General features: G+C 43.2%; 2 protein-coding genes across 2 annotated transcripts in view; both read left to right on the plus strand.

The window, feature by feature from the left end:
* Window positions 1-11753, plus strand: part of LOC138452795 (uncharacterized) — a 33110-nt gene extending 21357 nt beyond the window's left edge. Inside the window, exons 2-5 of the mRNA XM_069605138.1 lie at window positions 8250-8357; window positions 8496-8555; window positions 8735-8893; window positions 9161-11753. Coding sequence (XP_069461239.1) covers window positions 8250-8357; window positions 8496-8555; window positions 8735-8893; window positions 9161-10383 — 1550 coding nt within the window. The 3' untranslated portion in view covers window positions 10384-11753. The remainder of the gene's footprint in view (window positions 1-8249; window positions 8358-8495; window positions 8556-8734; window positions 8894-9160) is intronic.
* The window catches only part of LOC138453079 (interferon-induced very large GTPase 1-like), a 213228-nt gene that overhangs the window by 11176 nt on the left and 185859 nt on the right, over window positions 1-16193 (plus strand). The window lies entirely within an intron of this gene.

Raw genomic sequence — 16193 nt, forward strand, 5'->3', positions numbered from 1 at the left:
TGCAACTGCAGTGGAATTGTCTGCAATGTACTGCACATCTATGTTTGCATTCCATAAGAGGGCAATGATAGCATTGTAATCATTGATATATTTTGCTTCTTCTGTTCTTTTTATGTAATATGTGTCCTTAGGTGATTTACCTTTAACACTATGTCTAACTGAAGACATGAAGTTGTTCACTTCACCTGTTTCTGTAACTGGTCTAGGGAAACCAAAGCAGCATTTGGTGTAGTATTTCCCTTTGTTTTTGTATTTGCGATGTCAATATTTCCCACATTTGTGTCTTTGAAATTGTACAATTTGTGCATGAAGATCACTATTTGTTGCTTCTGATGGAATTTCACAAGTGACATATTTTTCGATAAACTGGAAAACAGTGGCATCACTGTCTTGACCAAATTTAGGAGCATCTTTAATCCATAAAAGCATGTGGGTATGTGGTGCTCGTCTGGCTTGGTATTCTTTTCTCCAAAAGAAGTGTTGCACTTCTCCGAGGGGAGGAACAGTTTTATCACAAATAAAGTGTAGCATAGCAATGAAGCGATGACGGAAATATCTTGAAACATTAAAAGGATCTAGAGAGCAAAGTTCTCCAGGTGTTAGTATATCTATGTTTGTTTTCTTTTTGTTTGATATGCGTAGGAAATCATGTAAATCTTCCCATGCATATTCTGCACAACTTAATGTAACAAACCAAGTGGGTGGGCCAAGGTTTCTTATCATACAACATACATCTCTGTGACGTCGGAAGTACTCTTTAGTATCACGCATGTTTGCTAACAGATTTGTAATGCTTGATTGTAAAACCTCATCTTTTTCTTGCACTTTTTGTAGTAATTGTGTAGCTGACATATTTTGAAAGTGGGTACCTGATTTCAATGTGTGTGCAACTCCGTAGCATAGAGTTGCTAGTTCACTTTCAAAGAGTAGGTGGAATATGTATTACACATTTTGTCTAAATCTGGGATCTTCAGAATACATTCGTAACGAGCGGTATTCTGATGCTGTTATCTGAGTGGGTCTATCATCGTACCTTCCTCCTTTCCCAGTAGGAAAGAGTAGAGGAAAAGCATGTGCTTCTATACTTTTTTCCCATATGCTGATTGGTGATCCTTTGGTTTGTCGCATTTGGTACGTTTCTAGTGCATCATCTATGGTGTCTTTAGAGTGTAATGGATGAATTGTAAAATGGTCTAAAATATTGGATACTGTAGCAGGATCTAGAAGTTCAAATTGACCAGTTTCTGGTGACTCTTGAATTATTTCAGTGGTTTCCCTCAGGTTTTCTTCAATATTCATTTCTTTGTAGTATTCATTATTGTATTTTAGATATTGCAAGGTTTATCTAACTTTATGTAAATCTACGTGTTGTTGCCAAATTATTTTGTCTTTTGTAGGTACACCATTTACTAAGACAATTAAAGATTGCTCTATTGGACGTTGCACTCCCAGAGCGTGCACATTTTCTTTCAGATCTAATGGTAAATAAACTACTTTGCCACACATGCCTTCCACTAATTCAGAGGGAGGTCATTTTGCTGTTTTTGGTTGGAGACGTATTATGAAGACGCTTGAAATGGGTGCACTGTTTGAATTATTATGCTCTCATATAAATTGAGTTGTTGCAGGGGTTTTGGTAGTGGGAATAATTCCAAGTTATTTGTGATAGCACGCGAAGGAGTTTGGTTGTTGTCAAGTTTTGTAGTGCAGTAACTGCAAAGTATTAAGGGGTCAGTTATTTCGTATTTGTTTTCTGCTATAAGGTTTTTGGAATCTTCATTGTCTTCTATTTTGTATGTTACGTCTACAGTTTTTGTGTTACTTTTATAAAAAACCTCTGCGGCAACACACACACATGGTTTGGTACTTCAGCGGATGTACTTTTAAATTTTAGTATTTCTTTTTTGTATGTGTGTAGTAGAAGGTTGCCATCTGTACAATTGTTGCTAGTCTGTTGTAAAGCTATTGCATTTTGTAAGTGGCTTTCACTTCCAAAATATTTTCTCTGGATATGCTCTATTTCTTCGAGTAGGTCTTTGGCTGTACCATGTAGAAGATTGTTATTTAAATTGGCTAGTGCTAAAGCAGGACTTTTAGCATAGTACAGTTTATAGACTAGATTTCTTATAGTTGGATGATGTGTTGATATCATTTTGATATGATGGAGGGTGCTTTTGCAAATAGGTCCTGAAATGCAGGCTAATGAATGTCCTTGTAGTCCTGTGTATTTGCGCACTGGACAGGTATCCATATTTTGTAGTAGTTTCATTTTGATTTTGTCTTTGCCTTTCACATACTGATTGAGGAACTGGTGTAAAGATTTGAAAGATTTTTTGGCAATGTTACACAGTGACGTGCACGGCCATTTGTATACTGGACGTTCTGGTTCAGTCGAACGGAGAGGTGATACTGAGTTTTCTGGGGATATTTTTGTAAGCAGTATTTCTTGTACCATTATGGTATTAAGTTTTTCATACCCTCGTCCACTGCTATGTATGGCAATTGTGTTTGTTTGCTTTTGTTTGTACGCTTCTTCATTGAAATATGGTTCTGTGCTCGTGGTGGGACTCCATTCACCTCCACAGATATTTAAGAAGTTATTTTTGTTGACATTCCGTTTATTGAGAAGTCTTTTTTGTAATTTAGTAGTTAGTTTTGTTAGTGGTTTCATTCTGTTTACTACTAAAATAAATAACTTCCTTTTGAGAAGGAATGCACTGTCTATGAGAGCTTCTAAGATTAATTTTCTACGGTAGGTTTTAAGGGTTGTGCATGATTTCTCTCCTGTTTTTATAAGATTCTGAAGGACTCTGTGGCGGAACATTTTTTCTAAAAAACTTTTTTTGGTATCTTTACTTGCCACTACATCAAGATTTATAGGAGAAGTGTTAGCAGAAGTGGTAGCTGAATTCTTGTTAATCACTTTCTGTTTCGTTTTACATTTTGAAAGAGGAGGGAACGTTTTTGTACTGGAAGCTTGTTTTGTTTCGCTTAATGACTCTATTAGATCTTTTGTTTGAACTTTTTGTACAAATTCTGCTAGAGATGGCTGCTTATTTTGTACACTTTTATTTTCATTTGCTCTACTTCTGCGTTGCTTTCTACGGACTTGCATTTAGGTAGGCATTCTTTGGGATCATTTGAAAAAAAAAGAAGGTATGGGTTGGGCTGTTCTGCAATGTATGTGTGCTGTGTGCATGAGTGTCTGAGTATGATGGTAAGGATGTATGCGGTGGTGTGTGATTGTGTATTGGGCAGCTACAACTAGTTGGGAAGGCTATTCTTGTATTTGTGTGTTACTATACTGGGTTCGGATGACAGTAGAAAGTAAGCTAGTGGTGAGGAGAAGCACTAAATCTAATGGTATAGAATTAAAACAGTTCTTTGTTCTGCAATACTAACATTCTAGGGGCTGAGTTATGTCATTTGTGCGCCGAAAAACAGGGATTTGTGCGCCATTCTGCCTGCAAATCCCTGTTTAACAAATGGGGATTTGTGGGCAGAATGGTGCACAAATCTCAGTTTTTCGGTGCACAAATTCCATGAATCGATCCCACAGTGTGTTTGAGTAACAGTAAGAATATTATGGTAGTATTGTACTTACTTTTTTGTGTGGAATGAGCAGGTTTCTTCTGAGTTGTTGTTTGTACTTCAGATGCTTCTGCTTTTCAGGAGAGTGGTCTTCACTGCAATTGTAAAAGAAAGAAGTTAGTAATTTTGAGTGTTTATAGCACTGATGTTAATTTAGACGTTGATTTTATGTTTTTGTAGTAGTATTCTTGTTTGATATCTGAACATAGTGTGTGCATGCAGTTTCCTTTGTCTATGTGCAGCCTTAATATTTTACTTAGAATATGTCAGTTCAACATGCTTTGCAAATGAGTAAAATACTAAGGGCCTCATTACGACCCAGGCGTTGGACCATGGTGCTAATAGCACCATGGTCCATGCCGGTAACTTACCGACTCCGCCATGGCGGAATGGGGAATTACCACCCCATTCCGAGGTTGGCGGGGTGGTAATTCCCCATGCCGCCATGGCCCTTCCCCATTCCCATTTTTGCCCCATAGGGCACAATGGGAATGGGGAAGGCGCTAATTACGGCACCGTAAATTACGGTGCCGTAATTAGCTCCTAGGTCTCTTTGCGGGTTGGTTTTTTAACACCTGCTAAAAGCAGGCGTCAAAGTGCAACCCGCAAAGGGACCTCGTAATCAGGCGTTAAGGGTTTAACGGCGCCAACACCTTTTACGGCGCCATTAACCCCTTAATGCCTGGGTTGTAATGAGGCCCTAAGTGTATGAAACTCGGTTTCTAAAGGCTGTGTTATTGAATGTTAGGAGATAGAAGAAATAATGATATACTTATTTTGCAATTTTTATAAGGTAAATGGCAGACACTGTATAGAAAAGCATTGGAGTGTATGCAATTGTGAAAGTGTGGGTAATAAAGCAGAAGGATGTGATTTACAGGCAGTGGTGTTATTTCAGCTGGGAGCTTTTCAATGATAGTGTCTATCTGTGTGAGTGTATAAAGATGCATGACCTTATCCTGGCTGTGTGTAATTTTATAATACACTACTAAGTGTTTTTCTACAATTATACTGTTATTTCTCCCATCTTTTAATGTTATAATTTTTTAGATAGCTGTGTGTGTAAACAAAAATTGATAGCAGACAGGTTTGGAAGTGACAGTTGATTATAGCAGATGGGATAAATGACAGTAAGTTCATTTTATAGGTTATACGGGTTAAGTGGCAGTTACTCTGTTTATATGCATTCATAAGAGTTGTACATGTACTGTGCAGAAAATATGCATACCTGTAGTTTGTATTCATGCATGTGGATATGCATGCAGCTGCAAGTAGAAATATTGGAGACTTGTACAGTAGTTTGTGTAGCAGGTGCTTTCCAATGATATGAGACTTTTACTCAGAGTGATCAACAGTACATTTGAAGTGCTGAACTATGATGATGGAGTTAGATGTAGAGGTCTTGGATGTGATTGGTGGATGGTTGTGTGACTGCTTAGCTGTATCCAATGAGGGAATGGCAGAGAGAGTGAAGTGGAAAGGGTAGAAGGGCTGTCTAAGAGTTGCACTGTCTGCGGACACCGCGGCTTTCCGCGGGTGTGACCAAACCTCACCAAACTTCGCAAAACAATTCATATACTTTTTTTGCAAAGTTTGGTGAGGATTCGTACAGGGGGAGCAAAGTTATAAGCCGCCCAAAAAGTGCTCTTCCTATGGGATTAGCAACTTAACCATAACTACACAGCCACTACTGTGTCTGTGTAATATACCCTTTAAAACCCATCCAATTAGTTTCAAACCCCTCGATGCAAAGGAATTCGATGGAAAGGCATTCGATGGGTATAGTAGATACCAATGCTGACAAGTGTAGCTGGATCGAATTCACAGCAGACAGCGAACATGCCGAAGATGAATAATCATAGGCAGTTCGATCGAAGTAATAATGGGTTTGTCCACGGGGAAGAGGAGGATTTCGTGGAAGAAATTGGCAAGGTAACCAAGGGAATTGGCAGAATAATCAGGAAGACTTCCAGAATAACCAAAGTGGGTTTCAGAATATGCAGAATGATAACCAGAATATGCAAGATGGGCAGGGTAGGAGACCTCCGCCTATATGTTGGACGTTTATGATGACAGGGCACTTTGCTTGTATGTGTAGAAGCCAAGGGTTTGTGCAGAATGGACAGTTTTCAAGAGGGGGGATGTCAAACCCGCCTGGGTATTCGCAGCAAAGCGGAGATCGATGTGCTCAGAATCAAACAGTGCAGCAGACACAAGAGCTGAGAGTGCAGCAAGGTTTGCAAATGCAGCAGGTAGCAGCCAATCCGCCACAAGGGCAGTCACAGCACTCACCTATGAAGCTTCAGCAGAACACGAGTACAGGACAGTCAATGACTCCTAGGATAGGGAGCGTCACTGGCAATGGAGGGAATCCTTTTACAGGTAATGGAATGAGGCTAGTAGTAAAGCATGATACCTTTCCTCATCAAACAAGCCTTGACAGCTTTCCACGCTCCTTTAGGGCGGGATATCCGGTCCCTATGATGTCATATCCTAGGCGTGGCCCCCTGGGGCTTCCCCCGGAAGTTCTGCCTGGGCAAAATCCTGTCCCGGAAGTTATGTAGGTGTGTTTAACAGGCCCTGGGTCCTTAGCGGGGGTGTCCCACCGGATGTGACATCATGGGGGCTATCGGGAAGGTCCCCCAAGGGTTGGGGCCCCAAGGGGACTTCCTCCGATTGCCCCCCAAAGAACCGGAAGTGTGGAGCGGGATTTTGAAGGGTGGGGCGTGGCGTGTAGGGTGTATATATATATATATAGCAGTGTTTTGGCTGTAGGTCCAAGCCAATCCTGAGGACCGGGTTGAAATTCTGATTTAACAGCATCAGCGCGACCGGGCAGGTGCGGTAAGGTAAACATAAGATTGAAGCTAGGGGCGCGTTGACTAGGGGTGGCGGTGTTAAAGCGGGTCTTGAGTATAGTGTGGCAGGGTGTCTACACTTATAATAAGACAGGTAAGAATTAGAAAAATAAAAAATAAAAAAAATTTAAAAAATCGAAAATACATTTGTAATTATATAAAAAATGGAAAATTATTGAATATTAATTTTCCATAAGCATAAAAAAAAAATTATGATCATTAAAAGTAATCATTTTTTTATACTTATGAAAAATTAATTTTTCATAATTTTCCGGCCGGTTATGCTGGGGAGAAAACATTAAAATAATAAATAAATAAATAATAATAATTTATGAATAATATTCATAATAAATGTTGAGGTGATGGGTCTGAGTCCAACAGGCTTGTGAAGCAAGACCCTATGGTTCTGCAAGGGTCCATTTGTGAATACTGGGCCATCGGTGGAGGTCTCTGTCCTTTTCAAGGCACTCAGGCTGCAAAATGACATGCACAAGGGTCTGCGCAAGCCATGTTCACCCCACACCCCTGCCAGCCGCCTATATATATATAGAGAGAGCTCAAAAGAAGATGTTGGGCCCATCCCTGTGGTGTTACAGCTGTAATTCAACAGGAACAGGCCCAGCGGATATGCTGTTGATCTCTGAAATTCCAGGGGAGGCCGGAAATGGCCTCGGTGTCCACATGGTCTGTTCTTGCAGCCCTCAGCAGGATGGGTGGGGTGGAAGTGCTGTGGTCTGAGCCCCGAGGGGCAGCTCTGATGGATCACTTTGAATTTCCGGGGGATGTTGCCACACCCATGCAGTCCCAGGCGGTGGAGGAGCCCTTGAAATTTCCGGGAGGATGGTATCCGACTGACCATGCATCCCCCAGCCCTCCCCTTCCCCCAACACCCTTAGATCCGGGCTCAAAGTCCTAGGGCCTTATCTTGAGTGGCAGAAGCTGGTGACCATCTGGAGTTAATTTCACAGATATCTGCAAAGCCCGCCACTTTTGAGATACCATTATAAAGAGGGGTGGTTTAACTGTTGTCAGCCCTGGTGCGACGCCTGTTAAGAATTAACCAGCTGCAGACCCAGTGTGTGTGTGTGTGTGTGTGTGTGTGTGAAGTCATCGTGCGTTACAGCTACCATGCAGGAGCAGGATCAGACAAACGATCAGGTAAGGGGCCTATAAACTCTGACAGGCTGCAGCCTCCATTAGTGGAAATTCACAGCTCCCCGGACATTTAAAAAAAAAATCATTCCTGCAAATGAAGGGCGCTGCAGCCGCAAACAGCAGCTGCAGAGCCCCAACTTTACAACAAATAAATAAATAAAGGTTTACAGAAGCTTTAAAGCACCCGCGGGTTACAGGCATTCATGAAGTATACACCTCTGTTCTTTATAAATGAAAGGGCTGATGGCACACCTGGTTTAGGCATTTTATTTTACAACAGTCGCATATTTACGGCTCCATTTGAGCCATTAACTTTTAGAAGGCTGTTTTGAAATAACGCCGGAAGGCATTTGCACTATGTTTGATGTTACTGTTTGATAAAGCTAGCTCAAGGAAACAGCACAATGGGGTATATTGTACATTTTAATGAATGTTATGCATCAAGGCTGGGCAGAACTATTAGCCTCCCTGTCCAGGTCCCCATCGAGTTGATCCCCAAGGGTCCACAGTTAATAAGGGCCCCAAGCAGGGGTTGTTGTGCTTCTTGTACGTGTGGGTGTCTGTTACCCCCAAGGATTGGGCATTTGCAGTATGGGAGACCCGAGGCTTATTTATTTATCTATTTATTTTATTTATTGCTTCCAGCAGATGGCTATGCTGCATGGGATGCCTCCTTGGAAGACGCATGTATAAATTCCGAAGCACTTAACGACCTCTTGGCAGAATACGGAATTCCTAGTATCGATACCGCCGGTGTGTACTTTTAATACAGATGTTATTAGTAACTGTTATTAATATACATAATGTAGTTTTATGGCACGAGCATAAGATGATTATAGTTATTTAATAATGGGTATTTACAATAACATATGTTGTTTCCTTATTTTCTAGCGGTGATCCATGCGGGCGCCGCTTCTGCTGATGTGCGAGAGGCATCGGCTCTTGTAGCAGGTAATTATTATAGGTGAAGCCTGTAAAGCATGTATGCTTTTTTTTTATAGGAGTCCTGATGTTTTCCACAAATTGAGTCTTTAGTGTAAAACATGATGATGTATTTGAAGCATAGCTCTGCCATGTGACGATTTGATGTAGAACCTGGTGGTAACTGTTTTCTTTGGTTTTTATTGCAGATACACCCAGTGTGGGACCAACGGCATCAAGCCCCTCCTCAGATCCCCAGACCGCTGGCCCATCAGCCTCTGATGCCACCCCCAGGACCCATGCCAGATACCCAACACCTGCGGTGAACCCGTCATTAAAAAGGAAGCACCCTGGCTGGGGTACAGAATGTAAGTATGCTTAAAGGATCACTGAGAGCTACTCTTTTTTTTTTTCCATAGCAGGTGTCGTTAATATTTCAGCGTGTCTTTAGAAGAACATGAGCGGTCCGTTATGGGGTTTTACAGAGTGCTGCACAGGCCTAATTTTTATCAACCAGTTTCTTTTAATATTTTAAAGGGGTTCGTATACCTCGAGTTTGACCTGAACAATGTGCCGTAATGTATTACTTGGTCTTTAATATAAAACTAAAACTGTTTTTTTTTCTTTTATTTTAGGGGCGTGTGCTGCTGCTGTTGAGAAAGAAGTTATAGCGCAGCCGTCCACTGTGACCCCGACAGCTCGAACCCCTCCAGTTGCAGGTCAGCCACCTACACCGCTGTTGTATAAAGCCGCTGTTTGTAATGATGTGTTAGATGGGGCAGTAGAGCTCCTTTTAAATGAAAAGCAGGGCTTAGTGCTTAAAAGGGGGCGGGTGTCTCAAGGGTCTGCAAACAAGTTCATTTTAAATAAAAAGAGGGGCTTATCTCTTGAAAGGGGGCGGGTGTCTCAAGGGTCTGCAAACAAGTTCATTTTAAATAAAAACAGTGGCTTATCGCTTAAAAGGGGGCGGGTGTCTCAAGGGGTTGCAAATGTTGTAGTACCCATTAACCCCCAACGTATTATTGTTCCCAACAATCATATACCACTGCCTATTGAATCACTCATACCTGTAGCACCTGTTAATGCTGTATCTCCCCAGGAGACACAGACAGGGGGTGCGCTTATACCGGGCCCGGGGCTCCCGGTAGTGGGCTCCGAAAACCTTTTAGACAGAGGGACGGTTAGCCCACGTCCGTGGACCCCCAGCTGTGGTAAGAGCCCACCCCCTCATTTGTACTCCCCAACGAGCCCCAACCGCATAGTCTCTGATAGTCCGCCACAGGGGTCTCCGGCTTGGGGTGAGATCACCCCGCCTCCTGTGTACTCTCCAGCAATCCCCATCCGCATAGGCTCTGGTCATCAGCTCTTGTGGCCCCCGGGCTGTAGAGATATAACACCACCCCAGGCATACACACCTACGGTCCCTAACACCAAGAGATCTATTAGGACTTCTGAAGCTCTAGAAGGTGGGGGTGTTCAACCTAACACCAGGGTCGTCCTAGAGGCGACGCCTATTATAATAATTTCAGATTCCCCCATAAAAATAGGGTCTCAAAACTGCGGATATGCATCTGTCATCCGTGAAACAGGATATTCCCTGAAACCCCTTGATCTGTCCTACAGGGGGCCCAACGGTATAAACCAACAAAGACGCATACCCGTCATTTATTGTACACATTCGAATATACAACCCTTAAATAACCCAGCGCCTGTGAATCTCAACACAGCCAACAGTTTTGTAAATATCCGTGCTTCTAAAAAGGGACACGTTGTAAAAGAGTTATTTCGGGCCCCCGGTTTAAAAAAACTGCAAAAGGAAAAACACTTATCAGGCCCGCATAACAGCTCTAGATTATGACGCCAGGCCTGGCGCTTGAGACATCTGTTTGGTAAAAAACATCTAGTAGACATGCGTAAGCGCGTGTCTAAGGCCAAACAAGCCCTTTTCGCTAGGGATTCTAAAAACAGGGTGAACAACATAGCTAAAAAAAGGATGAAAAAGAACACACCACCAACTCGTAAAAACAAACTTGAAAAGAAATGGGTGTTACAAAAGCATATACCGACCAGGCCTGGTTTTGCAGAACCCCCAGAGCCTTTAAGCACAGGGGTGGACCCTGGGATGGGTACATCTGAGTCCTGCTTAAATGCTACGTCCGAAACACTGCAGCCAGTGTTGGAAAACACAAACACCCCCTCAAACCTTGTTAAAAAACGAGGTATCTCTTTAAAAGATTTACCGGCACGCCGTTTAAAATGGCTTCAAACCCTCAGGCAGCGAAAAATGTTTCTCAAACGCCTGAGAAAAGCTAAAATGATAATCATGCAGCGAGCCCTTAAAGATTTAGAGGCTCAACCCCAAAACACACCCCCTCCGGATGAAACTGACACGGTTTTCTTGCAGAGTATGGGCACATACCAGCGAGATCTACCAAAGTTTCGAAGCGTTGAACACTATGAGGTGTTCCGCTTTATAAATCTGGATAGGTTAAGATCAACCGGTCAAGGGCTTTTAGTGATCACAGAAACTACTGAAAGGCTCATCTCTCAGATTCTTGAAACGGTTGGGCCTAACGATTTTGTCCAGATAGCCTAGACAGCACTGTTTTAAACAGGCCTCTTTTCACCAGGCGATCGTTTCGGCAGACCTTTGATGTTTTGCAGTTTCTAGAAAACATTGGAAAACTGCTACAAAGTAAGGCGGAACTGGTCGTAACCGAGCCCTTGAGACTCGTGTCAGTGGTTGTCAGGGCTAGAGAGGGTGGTGTGTACAGACCCCTGAAGAAAACCCTTTACAGTATGGTGGTTTCCAAGAAGAAACGCTGGCTCTTGGATTTTAATTACGGGGACCTGAACATATGTATGGCTGCAAGCATTATAGGCCTGCTAGAGCCTAGAACCGTTACAGATGGATACATTCAGGCAAGAGCTATGGAGGTTCACAGCGTATTGGGTATACCACCTGATGTTATGGTTGGTTTTAATGATCTGCGTTTATTTGAGGATCACTTTGGTGTAACTATCAAAATCCTGTATAATGAGGACAGGGTTTGGAAATACTTCCCGGCAGGTGACAATGTGAATAAGAACACTATATATATTTTACACCACGAGCAGCACTATTATGGAATCTTAAACCTTCAGAGTTTCCTAGGGGCTCGCAATTTATGCCCGCATTGTTGTCACATATACAGCAATTAAACCGCTCACAGGTGCCACTTACACTGTAACATGTGTCAGAGAGACGGTTGCGTGGTGACCAGTGAATCAGGCTTTAAATGTCCCCGGTGTAAAACATTTGCCCGATCCAAAGACTGTCTTCAACAACACGTTGAAAAGGCGGCTCAAGGTACAGTCGTATGTCATCTAAAAACAGACTGCAGTTCCTGTGGCCGTTTTATAAAGGCCAATCATGAATGCAAAGGTCGGATATGTCCCCGCTGTGATGTAGAAGTGGTCTCTGTGGATGAACACCAGTGTTATATGACACACCCGAAAGAAATAGCCAAAACCGAGAATTACATAATCTTTGATATGGAGTGCATGCAGGAGACCGGCATACACATACCCAACTATATCTATTCCAGGCATCTGACTCGTGACGACCGTTGGTCATTCGCTGGAATTGACTGCGTCAGCCGCTTCATTACAACATTTCTGACAAAAAAATTCCACGGGTATAGCTTTTTGGCACACAACAGTCAGGGCTACGATGGCTTCTTCATAATACAACAACTGATTAAAGAGAGAGTCGACGTCAAGCTGATAACTCAGGGTGCAAAGTTGAAACTCCTCACTGTGCTAGACCTTAAAATCCGCTTTATCGACAGTTTGAATTTTCTACCCATGAAATTAAGCAAACTGCCTAACGCTTTTGGCTTCCCTGGGTCCAAAGGGTATTTCCCCCATTTCTTTAATACAGTACAGAATCAGAGCTATGTGGGAGCCATCCCCCCTATGGAGTGTTATGGGTCGGAATACATGATGCCTGATGACAAGGAGGCGTTTCTTAAATGGTATACAGAGGCCCGAACACAGGTTTTTGATTTTAAGAGAGAACTAAAAGCCTATTGTCGTGAAGACGTCAATATTTTGAGAACAGCCTGCAACAGTTTTCGAGACGGCATCATAGACATGACCCGACAGGTCCACACTATGGATGATCCTGAAAACCCCGAGATGAAGATACATTTTGTTACATATGTAGATCCCTTTACATTCATCACCCTGGCTAGCATGTGTATGCATATATACAAGCAACTGTTTCTCAAGTCTGAAACAATAGCCCTCATACCCCCAGACATGTATCATGGATGCCAGAAACGATTTTCCACACCCTCCATCCAGTGGCTAATGTATATATCTGAACAGATCAAGACACCTATACAACATGCCCTGCGCGGAGGAGAAAAAAAGATCGGACCCTATTTTCTAGACGGCTATGCGTCTTTAAACGGTGTGCAGATGGCCTATGAGTTTAATGGGTGTTTTTATCACGGGTGTCCACAATCGTATAAGAAAGATGACTATAACACCCTGACGGCGTGTATGTATGATCATCTTTACAGGAGAACTCTTTTAAAAAAGAATTTTCTTGAGACCAGGGGTCTGCGCGTTATTACGCTTTGGGAGCATGAGTGGACCGAAATGTTGAAAAAAGATTCTGATTTAAAGATTTTTCTCAAGCATAAGAATTTACCAGAACCCCTAGAACCGCGTGACGCTCTTTTTGGAGGTAGGACTAATGCCATCAAGCTCTACCACGAAACAGCCCCTGGTGAGAAGATACACTACTTAGACTTCACCAGCCTCTACCCCTTTATCAATCATTCAAACCCCTATCCTTTAGGACACCCATGGATCATCTATGAACATTTTGGGGATATTAAGCAGTATTTTGGACTGATCAAATGCCAGGTGTACCCCCCTAAGAAGCTTTATTTTCCGGTCCTCCCTCAGAGGATTTCTGGTAAGCTCATGTTCCCATTGTGCATGGCTTGTGCAGAGTCAAAACAGACTGAAAAATGCACACATAGCGATGAGGAGCGTTCGATCACGGGTACCTGGTGTACCGTCGAGTTAGAAGTAGCCTTGCAGAAAGGGTACCGTCTGGGGAAGATTCATGAAATATGGCACTTTGAGAACATTACGGTAGAACTCTTTTGCGAGTACATTCGTATGTTCCTGCGGAGCAAACAAGAAGCTTCAGGATACCCCGAGGGCTGCGATGACCCCGCAGCCCGCCATAAGTACATAGATGACTATTACACACATCAGGGTATCCGTTTAAGACCAGAATTCATCGAGAATAACCCTTCTAGACGGCAGCTAGCCAAGCTGTGCTTAAATTCCTTATGGGGTACATTTTCTCAGAGAACAAATTTACCAAACACATCTATTATAACCGACCCTGATAAGTTTGACAGCCTATCTTTTTGACGCAGGTTATGACATTTCAAGCCTGCAGTTTATAGATGAGGAAACAGCATGCCTCTGTTGGAAATACGCTGAGGAGTACCCTACGTGCTCCAACAATATAAACATATTCATCACCTGTTTCACAACCGCTCATGCCCGTCTGGAATTTTATACAGTCATGGATGCTCTCCAGGAGAGGTGTCTGTACCACGACACCGATTCGGTTATTTTTGTTAGCGCCCCCGGCCAGGAGAATCCCCCACTGGGTGATTATCTGGGTAATCTAACAAGTGAATTAGCTCCTGGTGAGCACATTATAGAATTTGTTTCTGCAGGGCCCAAAACATATTCCTATCGCACATCCTCAGGGGCGGTCTGTATGAAAGTAAAAGGTATCACTTTAAACGTCAGCAACAGCTTGAAGATCAATTTTGACAGTTTGAAAGAGCTGGTGCGTGAGTACACTTTAGAAAACACCATCAAATCTATTGTAGTGCAGCAGCCATCCATAGTGCGGGAGAAAAAACGCTGGGAGATCAGCACCCAGACACTGCAGAAGACTTTGAGGGTGGTGTTTGATAAAAGGGTGCTCACAAACTACTACAAAACATTACCCTACGGTTACTGAAAAGGAAGCAACGTGTATGATGGACACGCGCCTTCAACACCCTTTTTCATGCGTGCTAGCGGGTCCTTCCAGCTGCGGTAAAAGCTATTTTATCAGACAGCTCCTAGAAAATGCCCGCACCACCATGTCGGCCCCACCTGATAATGTCATCTGGTTTTATTTGTGCTGGCAGAACTTGTATAACGAACTGGCCTCTAAAATACCGCATCTGAAGTTTGTGGAGGGGTTACCAGAGACTCTGAATGATGACCGGTTGCTACCACCAAACCTTATTAACATGATTATCGTAGATGATCTCATGATGGAGGGCGGTCAGAGCCCCGAATTGGAAAAGGCTTTTACACAATACTCACATCATAGGAGCCTTAGTATCTGCTACATTGTACAGAATTTATTCTACAAGGGCAAGGGCAACCGCTCGATAACTCTAAACGCCAGTTATATCATTCTGTTTAAGAACCCCAGAGATAAACAACAACTCTCGGTTCTAGCACGCCAGATGTATCCGGGTAACAGCCGATTTTTCATGGAGGCCTTTGAAGACGCTACCCGTAAACCTTATGGCTACTTATTGGTGGATTTAAAGACAAACACCTTAGAGGACTACCGACTGCGCACAGGTATTTTCCATCCGGATTTACCAGTCGTCTACATACAGAAGCCCACTAGAAAAACCCGGTGAGGTGCAACACAGACCTCATTAGTACCAACGACCGACCATCATGACGGCACGCATACGCCGGAACTACGCTCTCCTTAAAATGCTAGTAACGGCACCGCCCCAGCAACGCAGGGCCATTCTGTGCGCGGCTTCTGATGATCTAATATCGGCTATAGCCGAGATTGCCTTCAATACCGTCAGGGGGAACGTACCGCTATCCGGCCGTCAACTAGGTGTCTTAAAAAAGAAGAAGCTAATCCTCAAGAAGCTGGGTAACAAGCGGGCCTCCATAAAAGTTAAAAGAAAGCTTTTAAAACAATCTGGAGGTTTCATAGGAGCGCTCCTAGGACTTGCATTGCCTCTGATCACCAGGCTTCTAGGGGGCGGTTAATGGAGCACAGTCAGAAGATGTATCTGGTTGACAAGCGTCAGCTGGATGGTCTGAGCACCCATAACGGGGAAGAGCCTGACATTCGAAAATCAGCAACCCTCCGGATCGATTCTGAAATGCAAGATATCCTACGTCGGCACGATTTATCAGACTACGACAAGGTTACCCTCTATTCCGCGATTCTCCAGAAATACTAAACACATTTTAGACAAGCCGCCAATGAGAAGAACAAACTAACATTGTACATGCCCCCTGAAGAGCCTACGAGTCTCGGCAACACAAATCCCGGACACCCCTTTTCTGATCCCCTGGTCTCTGAAATCCTGAATACCATTAACCCCCGTTATCGTAAGAATGCGGAATTATTGTTGAACAAGATGACCGGTGAGCAGGGGCTGGTACCCTGGAACGCAAAGGGGGAGTTTGTATATAAAGGTACGCCTGTCAAAGGTTCAAATGTCCATGGTTTAGTTCGCAGCATTACCAACCCACAGGCCTTTGGAAGACACAAAAAGCCTAGAGGCTGGGATCTGTTCATGCAATCTGCTGCGGACTTAAACATTCCGGCCA

This window comes from Ambystoma mexicanum, chromosome 4p (assembly GCF_040938575.1).
Source record: "Ambystoma mexicanum isolate Mex_15411 chromosome 4p, UKY_AmexF1_1, whole genome shotgun sequence".
In the NCBI taxonomy this organism is placed as follows: Eukaryota; Metazoa; Chordata; class Amphibia; order Caudata; family Ambystomatidae; genus Ambystoma; species Ambystoma mexicanum.